The sequence below is a fragment of the Phascolarctos cinereus genome, unplaced genomic scaffold, assembly GCF_003287225.1.
Source record: "Phascolarctos cinereus isolate Bilbo 61053 unplaced genomic scaffold, phaCin_HiC Scaffold_4;HRSCAF=312, whole genome shotgun sequence".
NCBI lineage: Eukaryota > Metazoa > Chordata > Mammalia > Diprotodontia > Phascolarctidae > Phascolarctos > Phascolarctos cinereus.
Window position 1 is genome coordinate 176799425 of NW_027555847.1, and position 25386 is coordinate 176824810.

General features: G+C 37.4%; 1 protein-coding gene and 1 long non-coding RNA gene across 3 annotated transcripts in view; one reads left to right on the plus strand and one right to left on the minus strand.

The window, feature by feature from the left end:
• The window catches only part of SVEP1 (sushi, von Willebrand factor type A, EGF and pentraxin domain containing 1), a 317149-nt gene that overhangs the window by 197258 nt on the left and 94505 nt on the right, over positions 1-25386 (plus strand). The window contains 6 exon segments of the mRNA XM_021001765.2: positions 3225-3338; positions 8610-8723; positions 11395-11596; positions 17412-17569; positions 20799-21000; positions 23345-23520. Of these exon segments, the coding sequence (XP_020857424.1) occupies positions 3225-3338; positions 8610-8723; positions 11395-11596; positions 17412-17569; positions 20799-21000; positions 23345-23520 (966 nt within the window).
• LOC144456835 (uncharacterized) overlaps positions 1-25386 on the minus strand; it is a 301200-nt gene that overhangs the window by 22928 nt on the left and 252886 nt on the right. The window lies entirely within an intron of this gene.

The following is a 25386-nucleotide window of genomic DNA, read 5'->3' on the forward strand; positions in this document are numbered from 1 at the left end:
TATACATATATGTGTGTGTGTATATACATATATGTAGACATAAATGTAATCAAAAGAAAAATAACACATTAGAAAATATTTACAAATATTATATATAAAAAGGTGATATCTAAAATATATAAGGAATTTTTAAAAACATCACATCGCAAATCCCAGTCTCTAATAGAAGGTTAAAGGCTATGAACATCTATGAATGTAGAGAGGCTGTTAAAGCAATGTGGCACAGTAGGTGGAGAGCCAGACTCAGAACCAGGGAGACTTTATGTCAAGTCCTGCATATGACACATACTGACTGTGAGACCCTGGGTAAGTCATTTAACCTCTCAGGTCCCAGGAAATCGCTAGGATTATAAGTTGTTGAGTTAGGTGCTTATATGTGTGGTAGAGAGAGTTCCTCACTGGGAGTTTCCTACACCAAGGAATTCACAGGTTGGTCTAAAAAAATAGAAGGAAAAGCATTATTAACAATCATTTGAAAAACTGCCAACTTCACTAATAATCCAAAATACAAATTCAGACAGCTTGGAGGTACCAACTCCATACCTATCATCTTAGCAAAAAATAATGAAGTTCAGGGCTGGCAAGGCTGTGAAGGAACAGAAACACACTAACTCTTTGCTAGTAGAATTGCAAATTATTAGAATCTTTTTGGAAAGTAATCTGGCAGTAAATAGTAAGATTTACAAAAAAAATTGTCTTTGATTCAAGAATCCTGTTGTTAGAGATATATACTCAAGTGTTATTTTTTTTAAATAGCTATTTGAAAATTTTAATACTAACATTATTTATAATTTAAAAAAAGGAAATAAACCTACATGTCAGATAATAGGGAAGTGGTTAAATAAATTATTGAACAGTAATGTAATAGTACGATATAATATAATTAAGATCAATAAGTATAAAGAACATCAGAAATATAGAGAGACCCATATGAAATCATTCAAAGAAAAAAAACAAATGAAGGACCACTAAAGAAAAGAAAAGGGAATGGAATAGAAATGTATGAAGAAAGAATCCTGAAGGAGATGGGGAATAACTGAGAAGTCATGACGTATTATGCATTGAAACTGATTTATTTAAACATATAATGACAAAGCAAGTTTAATTCACTGTGTGGGTTTTTAATATTAAATTTATGATAAATTATTAAAAACAAAATAATGATCTTAAAGTAGGATCATCATTGAAAACAAAGGACAGTTGTGTGTGTGTTATTTTTAGGTGAATATATTTTTTTCTTTATTGATATAAATTGTAAAGAGACAGTATGATGTAGTGTGGAGGAGCTGGGCTTGGAGTCCAGAAAAACTGGATTCAAATCCAGCTTCTGAAGCCATTACTTGGGTGGCCCTAGGCAAGTCACTTAACTTGTATGTACCTCAAGTGACCATAATACTTATTTATGAAGTTATAAACAGGGCTAGAATCTTGCAAAACCATGTCGTCTGTGGCTATGTCTTCACCAAGAAGTTGCATTTGTATTTTGTTTTATTTTTAATCCATCTTTTACTTATGACCAATGCTAGAGACAGGGCATGAAAATACCAACCGTCCTAGAGTACAGACAGAAAAAGGCCCCTAAAACATAATTTTTAAAATAAAATTATAATTTCTAAATTACTTAATTTGTTTTAAGTTGTGAGACTGAATTATAAGAGGAAGGCCCATTGGAGAGGAAAAACAGAACCAGGAATCATGTAGGCTGAAAATATATGGTTTGTATTAAGGTCTGCATAACTGGAGAGAGTACCCAGATCAGTGAAATCAGAGATCTTTCAAGGTGGCAGAATATCATAATATAATAAGTCAGCATAAACATTTTTGTGCACTTTTGAGATCTGATGCCACTGTGCCCATCCCTATTGGATCTTGTCTTCAGAATTATAATTGTGCTTTAGCCTCAACTGTTGGCATGTCTTTCATAGGAAAATATATTGATGTGGGGCAGCTAGGTGGTGCAGTAGATAGAGCTCTGGCCTTGGAGTCAGGAGGACCTGAGTTCAAATCCGGCCTCAGACACTTGACACTTACTAGCTGTGTGATCCTGGGCAAGTCACTTAACCCTGATTGCCTCACCAAAAAGCCACAAAAAAATATAGATAGATAGGTAGATAGATAGATAGATAGATAGATAGATAGATAGATAGATAGATAGATAGATAGATATAGAGATAGATAGATAGACAGACAGATAGATAGATAGACAGATATAGAGAGATAGATAGATAGATAGATAGATAGATAGATAGATAGATAGACAGACAGACAGACAGATAGATAGATGCCTGATGTCAAAATGCTATAAGAGCTTTTGATGTGAAAGAAGTCAACTTAAAAAAAAATCACAATAAAAGTAGCAAAGGAGAAACCTGAGAAAAAAGAGATTACCCCTCAAGGCTGTGAGTATATTAATACTAATTGATATTAATTAATATTAATTAACTTCTATAAAACATAATAATAACTAACATGTATATATCAGCATAAGGTAAAGCATTTTATCTATGTTCTCTTATTTAATCTTCATGAATTGGGCGATATTCTTATTCACATTTTAAAGAGGAGGAAACTTGAGGTTCAAGCAGGTTTGTCAAGTTCATATGACTAGTAATTGTCTGAGGCTGGATTTGAATTCAGGTCTTCTTGACTTTAAATCCAGCAACATATCCACTAGTGCATGTCTGCCTCAAAGTCCTTTGAACCATGTTTCTATACAGACAAAAGCGGATCAGTCAGAAATTAACCATGGCAGTCCTAAAGGCTACCCCTGCTAACTTGGGTGAATGGGAAACAATAATATTTGGTCTCAGGTGTTCCTGATCCTTCTGTTTCTCATCAGTCACAGCTTCTCAGAGGCTGTTTCTTCATTTGTACAATGGAGATAATTATAGTTCTACTACCTATCTCTCAGGGTTGTTATAAAGACACACAGTGTGCCATGTAAATAGTTATATAGATGGGGGAGGTGGAGAGAAAACATGGTGGACAGGAAAGACTATTAGACTTGGAGACTGGACACTTCGATTTGAGTGCTAGCTCTGCCAATTACTATCTGTGTGACCTTGGGCATGTCACCTTCTCTGAGGCTCCATCTTTCCTCTCTGTAAAATGGAGGTGAGGATATCTCTATGCCCTACCTCATGGAGTGAGCAAAGTGTTTTGTAAACTATAAAGCTCCATATTATTGTCTCTTGCCCCTCAATGCTGTTTGTTTTGCATTACAGGCTTAAAGTGCGAAGTAGACGTGGATGAGTGCAGTTCATCACCTTGCCTCAACAATGGAGCGTGCAAAGACGGTACTGGCATGTTCATTTGTCAGTGCCCAGCAGGTTACACAGGTAATGGCACAATGACACAGGTTTGTCAAATGCATGGCATTGCTGACATAAAGTGGAAATGGCATTTTGAGAAAACATTTCTGAGTTGGTTTTTTTGTTTATTACTAGTTTGGGTCAAGAATCATGGTTTCCTATTTTAAATTACTCTGAATCTTTCATTCCATTTTTTTTAAACAAAGAGAAGAGCAAAGTATCTCTTGTGAGGCTACTTGAAACTACTTCAAAAATATTTTTTAAATCCCCAAGGTGGCCACATGCATGCATTTATCTCACCACACAGCATAGCCTAAAGGCACTTTATCCAATATTTCTCATTCCCAGGTATTTGCATTCTTTCCATGTCTAAGAGTTATTTTCCCCACCTTTACCATGAAATATCATTTTGCTTAATTCGTTTATTTCTGTTTTGCTTCATGATCAGAGTGGAGATTTTTACCTTCCACCCCTATTAGAGTAGTTTGGCTCACAAGGATTTGTAACATGGCAGCTGCCTCTGTTCAGTTCTATTTTAATTATAGTTAGGGTGTTGGTGATGGAATTGTTGAAATAAGATATGATTTTATAATTATCAGAATATAACTTAAGCATAGATTTTTAAATGTCATGTGGTCTAATATCCTTTTCATATTATATAATATATAATTCATTGTATCATACCTTATAAAATATAATATACAATATATTGTATCATATATTACAAAATGTAATATGCAATATAGTATATCACATATTATAAAAATGTAACATGACATAATATACCTTAAAGGTTTTCAAGGGACGAGGTACTAATAGCTTCTCAAATAAAAAAAATGTAGAAGGAAAATAGAGCTGTAGACATATAAGAGAAGACCAAAAAATCTTTCTATAATAGCTGTAATCATATACTTGAACCCACCCTGAGTTTATATTTCTCCACTTTGAGGCCACATAAAAACAGTGACTTTCACTTGGGGATGTCAGCCTTCACAAATGAATTCCCTTAGCAAAGGCTTGGAAAAGTAATTCATCCACTAGATCACAGATTCAGACCTTGAAGGACTTAAGAATCATTTGTCACAACTCTTTCATTTTACAGGTGACTCAGAGAGGTTAACTGACTTGTTCCAAGTCACACAGTTTTAAGTGGCAGAGTTAGAATTTAAATCCTGGTCTACTATTTTTTCCACTGTACTACACTGGAGCATTCACTCAAATAAATTCCACCTAATTGTCTTTTCTAATGAAAGCTCTCTCTTATTCCCTCTCCCTCTCCTCCCCCTCCCCTTTTCCTTCTCCCCTTCTCTCTCCTTCCTGTTCTTCCTCCCTTCCCCTCACTCCTCTATTCCTCTTTCTCCTTCCCTCTTCTCCTCCCAATCTCCTCCTCCCTATCCTCCTTCCTGTCCCTCTTTCCCTCTTTTCCCCCTTTATCTCCCTCCTCTTTTCTCTCTCCCTCTCTTCTTTCCTCTTTACTTCCCTCCCTCCCCCCCTTTCCTTCCCCCCCTTCTCCTGCTCCTCCTCCTTCCTTCTCTTCCTTTCTCCTTCCCCTTCTCCCTCTATCCTTCCCTATCTTCCTCCCTTTCCCTTTCCTCTCTTTCCTTCTTTCCCTCTCCCCTCCCACTTCTCAGAATTCTATTCTTATAACTTGTCCTAACTGATCCTTTCCCTGGTATTCTACGGCACTGCTGATTTGATATTTTCATATATCCTGTATGCCAGTAAAGCTTCATTGATCTCATCATGCATATACACAATATGTCGAAGTATACACACTGTTATTCTTTCACACATGTATGCATTTTCATATTCACTCCCACAATTACTATCAGCAGTGCACTCATGTGGAGCAGGGAATGCTGACATCATGAAAAGCCAGTTTATAGAGCTCTCTGCAACTTCCATTTTATGGGAGGAAATCTCCATCTCCCCTGCCTAGGTTTGGGGTTCCATTTTTGTTGGCAGATCCTCTAGTCCAGAGACTCTTAACTTTTTTTGTGGACCGCTGTGTCAGTCTAGGAAACCTATGGACCCCTGCTCGGAATAATATTTTTAAATAATTGAAGGAAATACTATATTGCAATTGGAGTTCAGTGAAAATAAACATATAATTTTTTTTCCATCCAAGTTGATAGACCCCCTGAAATCTATCCATAGACCCCTAGGTTCAGAACCCCTGCTCTAGCCTAACTTCCTCATTCTACACATGAGAAAAGCTGAGAGTCAGTGAGGTTAAGTGATTTGCCCAGGATTATGCAAAAGCACGATTATCATGGCCAAAACGCTCATCACCTGAGAGTCAGCCTTCTCTTGATGGGCTGCTCTCCACTTAGGCTGGCCTTTGGCCGGCAGACACACTCTTCATTGCTGGACCTGTGCAGAAAGATTTCCAGCTTAGTGATTTATTGGCACAGGCTTCAAGAACCCAACGTCACCTCCATGCCACAATGAGGTATCAGAGAAGGATATCAGTGAAGGACACATAATTGTGTATGCAGTTAAGACTATCTTTCTAATTCATAGTTTCTTGCATTTTGTATGTGTGTGTGTGTCATGGGACACACACTTTGGCAGTCAGGTGAAGCCTGTGGACCTCTTCTCAGAAGAATGTTTTTAAATGCATAAGATTACAAAGGAAACCAATTATATTGAAATAGTTATCAAAATGTCTTTTAAATTCAAATTCACAAACCCAAGGTTAAGAACCCCTATGTTTAATTGCAATACAGAAGTTCAAGCTCTATTTTGCAAGAAAATGAAGGTTCTCATTTACTACTGTCACCATCTAAACTTTTGGCTAAATGGAATATGCTCTTAGAAAATGTCTTTGATCATGTTGGTTAGCAAATTCTCACATCAAAGACAAAGCTAGTAATATCCTAACAATGTGGAGGTTCTCCAGATACTCTAATCCACAGATGATGTGCTGATTGCACAGAGGCCCCAAATATGACAAAGCCTCCTCAGTAAAATCTATTTACTTAAAATAAATCTGCCTAACCATTCATGCAAAAAAAAAAAAAAGAAAGTTGGTGAGAAATGTCATCAACCAGCTGAGGATGAAAAATCCATTATTTTAACTGACTCAAATTAAAAGCTTAGGTTGACAAATAGTAGACCTTTTAGCTACCATTTTTACAAGCAAAACATCAATATGTTTGCATGATAAACACACATATACACATATGTAGAGTGTATATATACTCACAGACTCACCTGTATATACATGTGGGTATATGAGGAGGTGTGTATGTGTGTATATGTATGTATGTATATATGTATACAGGGTATCCCAAAAGTCTTGGTGCAGTTTTAAACTTTAAAACTTTTTAAGTTTTAAACTGGACTAATATTTGGGGACTATATATATACATATACTATATATATATATATGTCTAGATAGATCTATATATAGATATATACATATATTAACACACACACACACACACACACATATATATATATATATATATATATATATATATATGTATGTCTGTATATGTGCGTGTTTATTGTGGATATGGATGTGGGTGTGGAGAGAGAAAGAGAGAAAGAAGGCAGAGACAACATAGAGAAAAGAGAGCCAACCTCAAAACCAGTAAGATCTGAGTTTGTGTTGAAACTAACATGTGCCAGCTGTGTGACCCTGAACAAGTCATTTACCAATCTGGTGGGCCAAGTGACTGTCTAAGATTGAAAGTAGAGTAGGTGCAAACTTATATTAGTAAATGAAGTTTTCTTATATGGGAGCTCCCAATGCCAGTAAAATGACTGGTCCAATCCATATTCCTACACACACACACACACACACACACACACACACACACACACACGTCCATGTTAGTTAAGAGACAGGGACAATCTGCTAGGTCAGGAGTGAGGAACCTGTGGCCGCCCTCTAGGTCGTCAAAGGACAATGTGCTAGGTCCAATATCAAAGAGAAGTAGGAGTTCAGTCTGGATCACATTTGAGGAATAGCACCGTATTTTCATTGATGCCAAGACTCTCACTACTACAAAATCCCATCTTCTTAAAACTAGCATTTTCCTGGAGATGCTATATGGATACGAATACTAGAACATCATGATGTCAACATAATCAAAATTGTAAGTGGCTGAAAAACAAAAAAATGGATGGTAAGTATAAGTAGGCTGAAATGAATTGTGAATTATGGCTTGTATTTAATAAATTAAACTTTGCTAAAGAAAAAATAAATAAACAGCAAAGTAGAAATGGAGGGTAATGATGATACCTATCTCTATAGTGAGAAGTTGATGAGTTTTGATTTGCTAGGACAGTTGATGAATATGGTAAATTAGAAGACTTGGGTAAAAATACTCATTTTCTTGCTTTTTTATTGATAACATGTTCATCATTAGTGTTTACCTTCTCCAATAGAGATGGGCTCAAAGGGCTGCTGTTTCATGAGACTAAACCATGAACTCTTGTAAAAGGCTACAAGTTCCCTTCTAGTTCTAATAATACATGAAGAAATGAACATACTACGCTAATGGCTATGCGCCACACGATGAGATGATTTGAGAATTTAGGCATATTGACTCTTTTCTTGAAGTTAGATAGCTGGTAGCGTCCATGGTATGAGTATGAGTCCTATTTTTAAGCAATAGGATCCCAGAATTCACCTACTTCCCCAGATTCTTCCAGGTTTAGGGCTTCTCTCCTGGTGAAGAATTGCTGACTTGACCTCCAAAGACTTAGAGAGAAACCTTTGGTATAAATTGACTGGCTTAATCGTGTTCTACAATAAGATTGTAAACAAAGCATTTGCAGAAAAGGTGGTTCTTAAAAGTTTTCGAGTTAGTGGAATTTTAGTTTTAATGTCTTCATCATTTTAATTGACTCAAATTAAAGGTATACATTGATAAATATTTTGCTTACCTTTTTTTTCCACTATCAAAGCATTTTATATTATCTTTGATGTATTTATCTTCTTATCTGAATTATAGTTATCCCATATGTAGTGGGGGACTGACCAACAAAGACCTTCTAGTACTCACGCCCAGAAGCAGGCTTACCCAGTCTTCACCTGGGCCACCTAGCTGTGCTATTAGTACTGGGTCCTCATTGGCCAGTTCTCCATTACACATAATTATATAGTCCTTATGTATTTATGCACGTCTTATCATTCCTGCTTGATGATAATCTCCAAAAGGGCAGAAAACATGTCTTATTTATGTTTCTATTTCTCTTAGAAACTAGCATTATGTGGTGCACATCGCAGGCATATAGTAAAAGTAGGTGATGCTATTTCAGATTTCTAATGAACATCCTTTGCAGGTCAGCTCTGCGAGGGAAATATAAATGAATGTAGATCCAATCCATGTTTAAATAAAGCTACATGTGTCGATGGTATTGATGGGTATCACTGCTCCTGTGTGAGAGGATTCAAAGGTAAGCATTTGAACTATTCTATCATTTCTGTTTGCTTATGATCTTTTTGTTTACATTCATAGACTTTTTTAACATCTTTTTAAAAAATGAGAGCTTAAAACAAAGTTGCACAGGTTGACCAGCTTCTTGGAATTTGAATTGAATTTTTGCCCTTTGAAATGGATGAATGCAAGAGGTGCTGTGTATGAGAAGCGGAATCAAGGTGATACATGCAAAGCTGAAGACAAGAGAAATGAAGATAACTGATGTGGTCATTGGTGCTTCCAAAGAAATTTAAGAATATAAACTGAGTGCTTTTCCCAAAATGTTATAGATTAACCAGGCATTGCTGATTTGGATTCTTACATAGCAACTATAAGCCAATTGTTGAGAGTTACTTTTTTTGTTGTAAATTGTATCCACATGGTTATTGATTTTGTGTTAGAAGAGTCCTCACAACTCAACACATAAGACCATTGATCCGGAGCTAGAAGAAACCACAGTGATTTGTTCCAGTCCTCTCATTTTACAGATACAGAAACTGAGGCTCAGAAGAGTTCTGGTTTGCCCCAAGAAATATAAGTAATAAGTGGCAGCACCAGAATTTGAAATCAGGACATCTGACTCTCCCTGTTTTTTCTCTTATCACTGATCAAAACTATCACTTTTTCCCCCCCTTTGATGTAAAATTTCAATAAAGACAGACTTCCCCCTGCCCCAGCCCTAGGACACAATGAAACAAAGCATCATCGGGCCATCACCATCATGATGATAAAACATTTATTAAATAAACACTGTGTTAGTCACTGAGTTTGCCTCCAAGGAATATAGAATATAGTTGAGGAGAAAATACATATACACAAAAGAACGAATAACAAAACAAGCAGCATTTGCTTTGTACCAAATAAGTGTTTCAGCAGTTAAAAAGAGACATGCAGAGAAAGAGAGAGGGATTGATGGTAAGGGGCTTTTGAAGAGGGTTGCAGAGCAGAGATGATAATTAGGCTAACTATGCCTATCTTCCAGGTACAGAACCCTAAGATCATCTTTGACTCTTCCCTTTACTCTAAACCCTCATCCCCAGATTCAGCCAGTTGCAAAGTGCTATTGATTCTACCTGCCACAATATATTTCATCTGACCCCTCCTTCCAACTTTCACTATAGCTATCCTCTTTCATATCTCCATTATCTTGTACTTAGGTTATTGTAACAGCCTCCTAACTTATCTTCCTATCTCCAGTGATTTCCCTTTTCTCATCCATCCACCCCATTGTCTGAATAATCTTCCTAATGCACCATTCTGGTCATGTTACTGCTCTGCTCAAAAGCCTGCAGTGTCTGCCCATTGAATCAGACTGCTATGGATCTTGTCATTCTAAAACCCCTAGAATCTTGTTCTAACCTAAATTTCCACTCTTCAGAGATGGCATGGTACAGTGGACAGAATTTATGACTTGGAGTTGGGAAGACATGGATTCAAAGCTCACCTAAAATGCTTACTAGTTCTGTGACCCTTGGCAAGTTATTATATATAACTCCCTAGGACCTTTCTACTAAGTCATACATAAGATACAACCTGAGTTGATTGAAGGAATGCCCACACCAGGAGTCCTTGGAGTTCCTTCTCCCAATGAAATCACAGTTCCTTTTTGTATTTGAGTATCTCACAAGGCACATATAGTCTATATGCTAAAAAATGAAAAAATGGATCAATCATTGTCCTTTATGTTCATCCTATTCTCTCTTACTCTTTCACCTTTGCTCACATGATCCACCACCAGTGCCCTGAATGGACCCCTTCTCCTTCAACTCAATTCTGTTAAAATCTCTCTCTTACTTCAATGGTGCTACCTCTTGCGAGAAGCCAGCTGTGACCCCTCTACCTGAAGCTACTTTCTCCCACCTTGGATTACGAAAGTGCCTTTTTTCTGGACTGCCTCTCCTTTGCCTTACCTAATGGTTATTTGTAAACACATCCTATTCCCTTCCTGCCCCATTAGAATGAGCTTATTTTGTCTTTGCATCTTAACCAACCAGTGCAGTGGATTTCATGAAGTGAGTACTTAATAAAAGTTGGTTGAAGTCATAGATCATTAAAGAACTAGATTGTACGTCATTAGCTATGTTAGTAGCTCACTTATGGATCACTTTACAGGTACAAAGTACTTTCAAGTACACTATCTCAGTATTTTATTATCCCCATTCTGTGGGTGAAGAAGAGGTAAATTTAGAGAAGTTAAGTGACTTGCTTCAAGGTCATGCAGCCTACAAATGATAGCCTCAAGATTTAAACTCAATTTCAGGCTCCAAATTCATTACTCCATTGTCTACTTAGTGACTTAGCTTCCTTTTCCTTGGCTTTAATGTTGCCAGTCTATTTGTGGTACTTTACTACAATTATAAGGATACCATCATCATCATCGTCTTGTTCTCGTCTTTTTAAATGGAGTTCATCTAGAAACCATCCAGGAACAACTTGCTATTTTATATATAGATATAGACATATGTATATATGTGTATATATGTGTATATACACATGCATATAAATGTTTTATGCATATATATTTAATGTTCTACAGACTATTGACAGGTGGATAAAATAACTATACTGTGTAATTGATTATTATTGTTGTTGTTGTTATAAATTAGTATTATTCCTTTGACCATCATTTTCCTATCCCTTTTTGCCAGGTATTCACTGTGAAACAGAAGTCAATGAATGCCAATCCAACCCGTGTTTGAACAATGCAGTTTGTGAAGATCAGATAGGGAGGTTTTTGTGCAAATGCCTTCCTGGTTTTCAGGGTACCCGGTGTGAAAAGAATGTGGATGAATGTCTCAGTACACCCTGCAAGAATGGAGGAACCTGCCAGGATGGCATCAACAGCTTCAGGTAAAAAGCCAAGACTGGCTGATTTCACGAAAAAGCATATGAAGGATTTAAGTTTGTTTTACTTTTGCCAAAATCTTCTTTTCTTTTATTTGTCTTCCCTTTCAAGCACTTTTCTAGGATGAGGAATAGAGAGTTACAATTTAAATCTGTGAATTAATTTTCTGTTCATTCTCAAGATTTACCATTCCTTTGTATGCCATCTTTTACAATTTAATTGAAAATATTTCTTTGTGAAAGTGTTGACTAAGTTTATTTTCCTAATATTATCATTTTTTAATTTGGTGGAGGCTTTTTCTCTTTTGGGGGGGATGGGGGATGAGTACAGAGGGCAAGAGAGGAGAGACCCATCCATGCACAGTATGTATTTATGTAATAGGGTGGGTATTTTCCTCTACTGATGCAAATTACCTACAAATCCTTTCATACCCTCTCATCCTGCACACACTTCGACTATATTTTCCCAAAAATTTTTGTTCAGATCTAGTTCAGATTTATGTTAACATTCTCTTTATTGATGTGACTGATAACATACCTCTCTACTACATAGCTTCAGATATTTCAAATAATTCTCCGCAAAATATAACTACATACTATATATATCCAACATAACACATACGACTTAATATTTCATAAAATAAATTTGAATTACTCTTGCTATTTTAAATGGCAGACTGAGTAAGAGGTGAGTGATATTATGGAAAGAGAGCTGGAAAGGGTCACAGGATCTGGATTCAAATTCCAACTCTGCTCTTTACTATATGTATGTCCTTTGGTAAGGCACATAACTTCCTGGGGCTCCATTTCCTCAAACATAAATTGATGAGCTTGGACTTGGTTACTCTTAAAGTATAATCTAGTTATGATCAGATTATTTATCCAATATTAGATTATAAATTAAATATATGCATACACATGTATTTATTGTTTTTATTTATATTTTATATACATTTATGAATATATGCGTATAAAAATTCTAATCTTTATATTCTTGGTGTTATGTTTGATTCTTCATTCTCCTTCATCCTACATATCTAATCTGCTGCCAAATCTTTCCATCTTTTCCTTTACAACATCTCTTACACAGAACTTTTTCTTTATACGTACACAGCTAACACAAATAGTTCAGCTACTTACAGCCTAGTGGACTGGACAATTTAAAGGTCCTCCTACTTGCTCTCCTTATATTATCTCTTTCCCTTCCACTGTCTTTCATTGTGATTTTCCTTAGGCTGTCAATATGATTTTCCTTAAGCTTAGATATTATATATTTTATATTTATTGTAAATCAGGATTATTAAAGATTTTTGCTTCTCTGCGAATCTGTGGTGTATCTTGTGAGGCAGATTTCTCATTGGAGTCATTCAGACATTTCCTAATTTACAAACACATGACTGTGTATGACCAGCTGGTCTCAGACTGTCTTCCTCCACCAATAAGCCTTAGATCAGCAACCAAAGTGGTCTTGATCTCCTAGCACCACCTGGTGGCACATGTGGAGAATTGTCTAATCCAATTTCTTCAACTACTTTCTTCACGCACATTCTGCCTCCCTACTTGATTCAGTCTTTCATTGCTCTTAATTCAGTTAATTTCACCTCAAGCATTACCCTTCCTGCATGTGCATATGCATTCAATTAAGCAAATGACTAAATTCATACTCACCCTCTCTAATCCCTTTCCTTTTCCCTGTCTTTCAGCATCATAAACATTTCTCACCTCTTCTTTTTGTCTCCCCCAACTTGGTCATTCCATTTGCAAGCAAAATAAAATAAAATAAAGAATCTAAATTAAGGACAAGGAAAAAGAAAGATAAATTTTTAAAAGTAAAAGGCAGACATGAAGAACCAATGTTGACAAGCTCTATTGCTCTTAAAAGTATCAAGAAGTCCACATAAGAATCTCTGCAAAACTTCCCATCAATCTTCTCAACTCTCTCCAAGTAACTGTGTTTTCCTCAACCACTGGCATGCCAGATAAATAAAAATCTATTTCTTTGGATCATTTATTTAAAGCAACAATGGACTTTAGAGGTTATATAATCCAACCAGGTCATTTTATAAAAGAGGAAACTGAGGCTCGTAGGGGAGACAGTTCATCAGAAGCAGAGCCAGCATTGGGAACATAGATCCTTTGACTCCAAATTCAGAACCCTTTCCATTGGTTTTTTTCAATTTGATAGAATTATAGAATCATAGAAACAGAAAGAACCTCAGAGGTCATCTATCCCACCCTCCTACCCAGGTCAAGAATTGCTCATGCGTCAGTCCTGACATCTGGTCATCCACACTGAGCTTAAACATCTTTAGTCACGGTGCTGCGGTTTCATGATGTGTTGTGGTGGAACTGTCTCAAAGAACTCTGAGTCATACCACCTCTAATCCAAGGATAGGCATAGATATTGACAACTCTCATGAAGAGGGCTAAGTTCCAAGAGGAACCAGCAACGTTAGTGAAAGCAAGACAGACTTTTATAGGGTAAAGATGTAATTACATAACAGAAATTATGAATATTAAAAAGACAGGAGAGGTTTGTTAAGGGTTTTAATAAGAGGGGAGGGGTCCCAGCCTCAGTGGAACTGTGCATGTGATTACCCACAACGCATATAGAAAAACCCATGGGGGGGATATGTATGTAAGATAATGATATTATAATAAGCTTCTCTGTATCAAAAGTTCACCTAAAGGGCAGTTTTTGCTATTACTGCACAGGTGCCTACTTAGGGAAAGTCCCTTCCATTGCTTTGGGGTACACATCCTGCTTGGGCATCCTGGTGGTGGCTACTTTCTGACTGGCTGAGTATTGTGGTCCTGTCTGAGACTAGATGGATATGGTTGTGGTTGAGTGCATGGACACACCTGCTGTTTCTGTGGAAAATATGAAGAATGGGTCTCGGGGCAGTGGCTAGCTAGAGGCAGTGGCTGGGATCCCATCACATGGACACACCTGCTATTTCTGTGAGAAGTATGAGTTCATGGACACACCTGTTGTTCTAGTGAGAAGTGAGGCATTTATGAAGAAGTTAGGATATTGAGTTGGGGGGGCAGTGGGCCTGCTGTTCAATGGGGACTATAAGGAAGTTAGAATATTGGGGCTGGGGGCAGCTTTATTGAGATTCCATCAATGGAATTAAAATAATAAGGCAGTCTGTTCTACCATTTTACCCCCATTCTAGTTACCTGAAAAGTCTTTAATATTGAGCCAAAAAATCTGCCTTCTTATAGCTCCTATAAATAGTAACTTTTCCATATGACAAGCCTTCACATTTAGGAAGTCAGTGGTCTTGTCTCTCTTTGTCTTCAAAGACCCTAAGCATCCCCTTGCCCCCAATTCCTTTATTTTTCCTTCACAGGACATGACTTCCTAATCCTTTGCATTCTGGGTCACTCTCCTCTGGATCACTCTATTTTGCCTTTTAAAATAATCACTCAGGGCAGAGTACAATGGGACTATGTTTCATGACTGAGACATGCTTTGATTTCCAAGGGCTTAGACTATGTTAGTTTTATTATCATTATTATTATTTAAATAGGATACTGAATCATCTGAGTATGTTGAACTTTTGGTCAAGTGGAACATCAAAAATGTTTATTCACATTAATTACTACCAAAACAAGACTCTTCCTTCTCATATATCCATAGTAAGTCTTGGTAGGCAGTGGAAAGGTCCAGATTAGTAATAGGAATGGAATTATATTTAGGGAATTTCAGCAGTGGGTTTTAGTAGTTGGTAGTAATGTGAGTCCAATGGGTTGCCTATAATTCACAGAAGGTTCCCTGGAAAGACTTCAAAGAGATCCTAGTCAAGACCTTTGGTGCAGAGTAATTGAGATGAAAGGATCAGGATATAGTTTTAGGCACAGGTGAATAAGACAAAGACTCAGTCCCTGGGTTCTTGTTGAGTCATTTCAGTCACGTCTGACTCTTCATGACCCCATTTGGGGTTTTCTTGGCAAAGATACTGGAGTGGTTTGCCATTTCCTTCTCCAGCTCATTTTACAGATGAGGAAACTGAGGCAGTCCAGGATTACATAGCTAGTGTCTAAGGCCAGATTTGAACTCACAAAGATGAGTCTTCTTTACTCAGGCCTTGCACTCTATCCACTGGATCACCTAGCTGCCCCCTAGCTCCTGGGACTAAGGCACAAAGAAGCAACTTTGTCTCAATAGAAAAAGCAAGAAGCCACTATTCTAGAATTAGAATACAAGGTCAAAGTGGGCCCAGCAATAAAGGTAACTTGAGAAATAAATTGTTAATTAATTGTTAGGTTGATTGATCTATCTGTATATCTTATTGGCCAAGGGAATATTTATAGAGTCCAGATAGCAGTTAAGTGGCCCCATCTGGATACATACAGAGATGGTCTTAAATGCAGGCAACAATTGACACTTATTTCTGCTATTTTATATTGGCTTTGGTCTAGTGTCCCAGATTATCAATGTAATTTCAAATCCTGAGTCTACCATTAATTATATTAAATATTCCCTAACTTTGTGTCCAATTTGATGATCATGTCTTTTCTGACTTCATCCAAGTCTTTGATAAAAGCGTTGAATGGATCAGGACCAAGTATAAAGCCTTTTTTTTTTTTTTTGCTTTTAAGCAATTGGGGTTAAGTGACTTGCCCAGGGTCACACAGCTAAGCTAGTAAGTGTCAAGTGTTTGGTCTGAGACCAGATTTGAACTCAGGTCCTCCTGACTTCAGGGCCGGTGCTCTATCCGCTGCACCACCTAGCTGCCCCCCAAGTATTAAGCCTTATGACATCACCCTAATCACTTGCCAAGCTGACACATCTTTTGCTGAGTGCCAGTGCTCAGCCAGGTGCAGATGCACCAAATAATATTCTCAACCAGGCGACGCTATCTTATCCACAAGGGGGTCATGACCAAAAAAAAGGTTACAAGTTTTGCTGAAGCTAAGACAGACTATCATATTTCCTTCAACTATCAACTTTTCAAAAAAAAATTAATAGAGTTTGGCATTCCCTCTTTTTAGTGAGTCCACGCTGGTTCCTAGAGACCTCTGCATTGCTTACTAAATCCTTACAAAACATCTGTTTAATAATCCCTTTCTTGGTCTTGATTTCTTTAAATGCCACAAAAGCAAATAATTTTGAAATTTCTTTCTGTACTTCATATAAATGTCAGGAATCAACATCAAGGATCTAAAACTATAATTTGCAGAATGCCCTGGGCTTTTAAAAATAAATTAGCGTGTAGCCTTTTCTTGTTTCAGGTTTCTGGTTTCTTTAATGATTAATAATGCAGCAGTATTGCTTTCTAGTATTTTTGATTGCGTGTACACAGTATAAAGGCTATAATGTGGATTTACTAGATCTTTGGGGGAAGCTAGCCACAATCTATACAATTGTTTCTATTAGAAAATATATTCAGAATTCCAAACGATTGTATCCCAAACACATTTTTGGAACATGGACTGTTCACAAGTTGAAGACAGCCTTTAGTCAGTCAACCAGCACTTCCTATGTGACAGGGTCTATGCCAAGTGCTGGGGAGACGAATGCCAGCAAAAAGAAAGTTTCTCCCCTCAAGGAGCTTATGTTCTAATTGGAGGAGGGAGACAACACATAAAAAGGGAGCTGAAAAGTAGGGGGAGGAGAAGGAGCTACCCACGTCAGGACCCTTGTGTCATAACTGGAGAATCAGGGATGACCGGTGTGAAGCCCTTCCCCAAAGTGTAGGATCTAGGAAGAGCTCCCCAACGGGAGAAGGGCCCCACAGCAGCAGAGTCAAGAAGCAGCTGAGGCACAGTGGCTGAGTACTCGCTCAAATCTGTTTATTTTGATCTTTTTCAGATGTCAGTGTGTGGCAGGATACACAGGGCCACTCTGTGAAGTGGATATCAATGAATGTGATTCCAACCCGTGCAAAAACCAGGCCACCTGTGTGGATGAGCTGAACACCTACACCTGTAAATGTCGGCCAGGCTTCTCGGGCAGCAGGTGTGAAACAGGTACAGAGGAACAAAGAGTCAGTGTTGTTGTTCAGTCATGTCCGACTCTTTGTGATCCTGCGGACCAGCTGTCCGTGAGGTTTTCTTGGCAGAGATACTGCAGTGGTTTGCCATTTCCTTCTCCAGCTCATTTTACAAATGAGGAAACTGGGGCAAACAGGGTGAAGTGACTCGCCCAGGGTCACCCAGCTAGTAAGTGTGTGAGGCCAGATTTGAACTCAGAAAAAATGAGTTTTCTTGAGCCCAGGCCCTGCACTCTATCCACTGCACCACCTAGCTGCCCAAGCACCATATAAATATTAACTATTTATTGTCATTATTATTATTATTATTATTATTAGCAGCTCCCAAACACTATAAATCACGGAGACAGCAGAGACCTGAACTGGTAGAGTGAGTTTCCTGACGTAGGAATTTCCTACACAGTGAAATCAGAGATGTGTTCCCTATCCTTATAGAAGAGATGGCAGAGATGGAAGGTGAGCTTAAAGTGAGAGGCTCTAGCATCTAGGGGTACCCTGAAAGGCTTCCTGCAGAGCAGGCTCTTGAGTCTTGAAGGAAGCCAGGGATTCTGAGAGGCAGCAATGAGAAGAAACAGCATTCTAGCTATGAGGGAATAGACAGGGCAAAAATCACAGATGAAATGTAAAGTAAGCAAGTCTTCCAGGACAGATGATTCACAGGGTATGTGGAGAGGAGTAAATTATAAAAAGACTTGAAGTGTAGGAAGGGATTGGGCCAGGAAGAGCTTTAAATGCTAAACTCCCCTACTTACCAAAATCCAATCCCTTCCTATTTCCTCTCCAGTCAAATATAATCTCTTTGTTTGGTTTTTTAAAACCCTTACAGTCTGCCCCCAATTTACTGTTGCAGTTTCATTACCCATTACTCCATTCTCATAATCTGTGGTCCAACTAGACTGGTTTGCTGTTCCTCACACCCATCATTCCATCTCCACACCTTTGTACTGGCTGTCTCCCGTTCCTGGAATGGATTCCCCCTTTCAAAATCCCTTGTTTCCTTTAAAATTCTGCTCAGGCACCACTTTCTACAGGAAGCCTTTCCCACTTCCCACAGCAGCTAGTGACCACCCCCCCATTTTTTTTTCTTACTCTTATATTTCGTAGCATGCTGGTAAATTTTTAACAACTGGCTCTCTAGATGGAAATAATAAATCAACCAATGCTTTTGTAGCATTTGCTAATTTCCTAGGCATAAATGCTCACCCTGAAAATTTAACAGTCAGCTTGCAAGCTGGTTTGACTTGCTCTAACACACCTCTCTTTATAATTGTTTTGTATATATCTTATATGTAATTATTTATGTGCAAGTTGTCTCCTCCAATAGAAAGTAAGTTTCTTGAGGGCAGGGGCTGAGGCATTTTTGTCTTGTACTTCCAGAGCCTAGCACAGTAGTGCCAAATAGTTGGTGCCTAATAGATGCTTGTTGGTTGATTAAGATATATATTACTAGGGACAGCTAGATGGCACAATGGTTAGAGCACCGGCCCTGAAGTCAGGAGGACCTGAGTTCAGATCTGGCCTCAGACACATAACACTTACTAGCTGTGTGACCCTGTGCAAGTCACTTAACCCCATTGCCTAGCCAAAAAAAAAAAAAAAGATATGCATTACTAGACAACCATATACAAACAAAAAGAAAAGCAATGAGATATAAAGGAATGAATGTGAGATATTCAATTAGTATTTGGTAGCTCTGTGACTGTATAAGCCATTTAATTTCCCTAAGTCTGTTTCCTCTTCTGCAAAATGGGATTCTACCTATAATACCTACTTCACAGAGTTACTTTGAGGCCCAAATGATATATAAAGCATTTGGCAAACCCTGAAGTACTGTGTAAATGACAACCTATTATTATATTATATTATTATTATTATATTGTATTATAGTAATTATACAATAATATCATATAATTATTATAATATATTATAATATTTATATAATATCATGTATTATTATTACATAATAATACATTGGATGGTCAGTTCTTCCAATTCTGTCACTGACACATACTGGTTTGTGATCCAGAGCAAATCCCTTAACCTCTTATGCACCAGGAAGCTCTCTAAGATTCTAAGTTTCAGAGAAGGTGTCATTCTACATTGGTAGAGAGAGTTCCCTATAAGGCAAGCAGTGGAGAGAAAACATGGGTAGAGAGAAAAGCTTTTGGAGGAAATGTGAAGAGTTTTTATTGTTGTTGTAGAATGGCTTACAGTTTCCCTTATCACTTTCTCCACTCTCCCTTTCTTTCACTTTCCTCCAAAGCCCTCACCTTTATCTGATTATCATCTTTGTTACTTATCTGAGTAAGTCTTTATCAAGAATGTGAATTACCCTCTTTACTTTTAGAAAGTCTTCCCAGTTATGGATTGATTCCTTATCTAGCCTGTCATTTTCTGGAAATAGCCATTCAATAATTATTTCCTGAATGTCTGTAGAGTTAATGGCCCTATTCCAGGAAGTTGTCCCTGGACTCAAAAGCTTTAGAATCTTACATGGGTTCTCGAATGTTATATGGGTTCTAGTCTCAGTTTTGTCCCTAATCTGCTATGTGACTTTGGAATCGGTACTTATATTCTGAGTTCCATTTATCATATCTGTGAAATAGGATGATAACTGCTCTGATATGTCAATGTTGTTAAAGGGCTTTTAAAAATATAAAACATATATAAATATTGTATTGTACATGTGAATAATGTATAAATACCACATTGGTATTCACATAGTATAATAAGGCTCATTATTATTTATGATATGAATTATATGAGCACAGCAAGGCCCAGCCTTCCATGCTGGCCTTGGATTCATGTACCAACTCATACATTGCATATTTAACCCTGGATAAGTAATTTAACATAATTTAAACCCTCAATGCTCTAGTTAACTCTTTAAGTTTATAAATTGTTCATAAATTTATAAATTTAAGTCTATAAACTTTTTAAGTTTATAAATTGCAGATGAGTTAATGAAGGAAGAAATGTTATGCCAAGTTAATGAAGGAAGTTCTCATTATGCCAAGCCTAAATTTGCCTCTGCAATTTTCACATATCACTCCTAGTTCTGTTCTCTGGGACCAAGAAGAAACAGCCAAATGTTAAGTTTTTCCAAACTGGACTTATTTAATTTTATTTGGGGGCATATTGCTTCCATTGGTCGAGCAATGTCTTTGCCCATATCTAGAACTAAATGTTTTTCATATTTGCTGCAGAACAGTCTGCTGGTTTTAACCTGGATTTTGAAGTTTCTGGGATCTATGGTTATGTCATGCTTGATGGTATACTCCCACCTCTTAGTGCCATCACATGCACGTTCTGGATGAACTCTTCTGACGTTAACAACTATGGAACTCCAATCTCGTATGCACTTGAGGATGGAAGTGACAATACTTTCCTTCTTACTGATTATAATGGGTAAGCAGAACCAGCAATAAATAGATTCAGTGTTTGTTGTTGTTGTTGTTTTATGTAGAAATCCCTACCTGCTCACTTAACAATAGTGAGACCAAGAGTTGAGGTTCAAACTAACTGATGGTAGGGATGTTGGATGGAAAAGAGGAGAAGCCTGCTGTTGTATTCTCCTTTCTTGCCTGGCTGGGGCTTTGGCACTGATGTCCATTATTGATCTTTCAAATTCTAATTTAAATGCCATTTCAAGAAGCCCTTATTGAGTCCCACTTTAGACCACTCCAAGCATAATGACCTTTCACCCCTCAAACCCCTTGGAACACTTTTCATCTTTCTGATGCATTATTATTTAGTATTTTGTACCTGAGTTATTTGTGTATGTTCCATGCCTCCCTCCTACACTGTAGGCTCCATCAGATCAGAAACTATATTATCAAACTTTGAATCTTCTTTAGCACCTAGTACAAGTGTTCTGTACAGAGTAAGTGCTTGGGACTCAGGGATGGGGAACCTGTGGCCTTGAGGGTACGTGTAGCCCAACTGACTCCAAACTTTAGGATTTGTTCTGTGAAGTTTGGATTTAGTCAAAGGGCCACACTTGAGGACCTAGAGAACCCTGTGTACCCTGAAAGCCACAGAATCCCCTCCACCCCCACCCTGATTGGTGATACTACATGAATTGAATGAAATTGAGTTTAAGTGAACAGTTTATTTGAACAAATAACCTCCCATACTGTTCTGGTTTGGATTCCCTACATTATCCTAAAGGTAGGATAACCACATCCCCCCTCCCCTTCCAGGGAGCAAAGAATTTGTGACAAGATTCCTATCACACAGATAGGGGAAGTCCACTCAGTAGAATTGGGCAAAGGCAGCATGGTGTAATGTAGTGGATTAAGAGCTAGGTTCAGAGTCAAGAAGAATTGGGTTCAAGTTGATTCTAACAGATAGTGGTTTTGTGTTCCTAGACAAGTCACCTGATCTATTGGTGCATAATGTAACTCTCTAAGACTACAGGTTTCAAAGGAAGTGCTGGTCTGCTTTGGCAGAGGCAGCGTCCTCATTGGGAGTTGCCTATAAAGGGAGCAGTAGAGAAAAAACTTGTGTATGATGGGAAATCGTGTGACATCTTTTGTCCAATGGCTTTCAATGTTCATTGTTGCTTTCTTAAGCTTCCTCTTCTTTCATTTTCTTCTAAATCTCTCACCTTTATCTGACTGTCCTTTTTGTTACCTGCTTGAATAAATTAATTTTCAGAAACAAGAACTGCAATCTGCTATTTACCTTTATGAAGGTCTTTCCTTATTAATAAATTGCTACTGGATCAATCCTCTTGATCCTATTAATCATTCAATAATTATTTACAGAGTAACCACAAAGTGCATGGCCCTATACTGAACTCAAAGTGCTTAGAATCAAATATGGAAAATAAGTCAGTTCAGCCATCAGGGAAGTGGTTCCTTATAGGTGCCCTTAGGTCTACTCTTGATTCTCTGTTTGAGTCTCATAATGGATGGATTACCTGGGGTGACTCCTTTCATCTCAAGATAGACCACTTTATCTCAGCATATTCTAAGACTAGTTCCTTCCATGCAAGAGAATGTGAACACCCTGAGAGCAGAGAATACTTTGTGGGTCTGTAGGACCAAACACAGTGCATGGCACATTTTGTTGTTGTTCAGGTGTTTTCAGTTGCATCTGACTCTCTCTGTGACCCCATTTGAGATTTTCTTGGCAAAGATACTGGAGTGATTTGCCATTTCCTTCTCCAGCTCATTTTACAGATGAGGAAACTGAGGCAAACAGGGTTAAGTGACTTGCCCAGGATCAAGTGTTTGAGGCTGGATTTGAAGTCTGTTTCCAGACCCTGCACTCTATCCACTGTGCCACCTAGCTGCCTTGTATGGCACATAGTAGGTACTTAATAAATGCTTGTTAAATGAATAAATATGAGGCTTGTTATTACAAATTAATGTGATCTGAGGCAAAATATAATTAGAAACAAATCTGATGCTGCAACATTTAAGCAAGTTGGGGAAAAATCATAGTTTTTACTTAGCAACCTGTTCCCACTGAAACCTTCAGCATCTCTTTGTTTATATAACTTTATAGCCCTTTTCCTAGTCAAATTTACCTAATTATTATTATATATGTCATTTTGTTGCTGCTAGACTCTAAGCTCATTAAGGACAGGAACCACGAGTTATTAATTTTTGTATTTCCACAGTGCTTAAGACAGAAGCCAACACATAGTAGGTGATCAGTGTATATTTGCTGAATTAAGCTGTGCAGAAGGAAGCATACTGATGAACATAATACCCACCTGACATCTTTTTTTTTTCTCCTGCAGTTGGGTTCTTTATGTGAATGGGAAGGAGAGGATAACAGACTGTCCCTCAGTCAATGATGGCATTTGGCATCATATTTCAGTCACTTGGACAAGTACTGATGGATCCTGGAAAGTCTATATTGATGGAAAATTATCTGATGGTGGCACTGGCCTATCTGTTGGTTCAGTTATCCGTGGTATGTCTTAGAACAAATGATTTTGTCCCTGTAGTAGCTATAGAACATAGACTCCTTGGATTCTCTTTGATTTAGATTTTTTTTTAATTGGCTACATGTTTTTGATAACTTTAATGCATATGGCTTCATTTATTTATCCTGGCTCATCCAAAATGCTTGTTTACTGCCATCATTTTCTCCATGAACTAGTTGGCACAGTTCAGTCCACCAAGTGACCTGGAAAATGTCTTACACTATGTAAACACATAAAAAACTGTCTTCCTAGGTCATCAGCTTTGTTCTCTGTACCCATTGGGTTCATAAAGATAAGGAGGTAATATAGAACTTAGCTGGTTCAAGAATATTCACCTGAAAAACTGAAAAATATGATTTCACTTATTTGGGACCATGAGCTATGCTGAATATAATTTATACATAATCTGTCTAGATAATAAATATCACTAAGCATTTATCAAGTACCTAGTTAAAGGAGCAGGCCCTGAAATAGGCACAGGGGACACAAATACATGAAACAGTCCCTGTCTTCAGGGAGCTTACATTCTGTCAGGATAGAACATCCTATTGAGAGACTAACACACTTTGTGACTCAAAGCAAGTCTCTCTATTAAAGAAATTATTAATATGCCTGCTAATTTAGAGTACACTCTCATACGCATATATATGACATTCATTATTTCTTTTTGTGTCCCAGTAAGTATAAAAGTAGAACTTATTTGAAGAATCATAAAATCTCAGGCACGTGGCCCAAGAATCTTTCCAATTTTAAAAAGGAAATACCTGAATTCAACAGAGGCCTTTAACTTGCAGTAATGGAAGGATCTATATCCCAAGAAGGCCTTCTTATCTTACTGAGATTTTAGATCAATCAATTAGCAATATTTATTTGCAACTCCTATTAAGTGAAATAAAAGAAGATGAAATTGAAGGACAAAAGAAATAGCTATAGATGAATACTAATGTCAAAAACATGAACATATATTCAATCAACTCTATCTGTACTGACATTCAGAATAGTATGAACACTTTGTTGGGTGAACAGGGGAAAGAATGAAGTGCAGAAGGGGGTTTTGAAGGGATGGCAGACAACAGAGCCTTCAGGGGCAACTCTGAAAAGGTTTTCCAGAGGCAAAGATTAGAAACTGTAAAGAACCAGCTATTGGGCAGAGAGGAGCACAAAGGGCATTGCAGCTTGGTGTGGGAGCCACACGCAATGTGTGACTATTGAAGAACGAGACAGATGTCACAAGCCAGCACAGCTACATTTTGCTCACACTGCATAGAGGCATCATCTTACAAAATCATAGTGCAACAACATATGCTAAATAGCAAGTTTGCAGCCTCCCATTCTGCCCTTGTCCATTTGTAAATATATTTATCAGAACCTCAAATAAAAATGAGGACTTTTTCTATTAAGATTGTATTTTTGGTAGATGTATGCATACACAGACATATGTATACATACGTTTCTATAAATTTTGAATTTCCTTTCCATTTAGTATTTAAATATATATGTATATTCACATATATGTGCATATGTATCTACAAATTTTGAATTTCTTTTCCAGCAATACATACATATCTGTACATATGTATCTATAAATTTTCAACTTCTTTTCTATCTAATTAGTGTTTGCAAGGATGCTGAAAAGAATAGGTTTCTACAAGACTCAGCAAATTCCCTTATTCAATTAGGAGGAAGCATTGAGATATAATAAGTACCTAAGAGAAAGCAGATAACCTAATTGAAGTATTTCTTAATAAGATAATCTTCCTTTATTAATATACCTATATATTTTTTCTTTTCTCCATTATCAAGTAGTCATAAAGTCAGTAATAATGTCCAAAATTATGGGTATTTTATTAAAT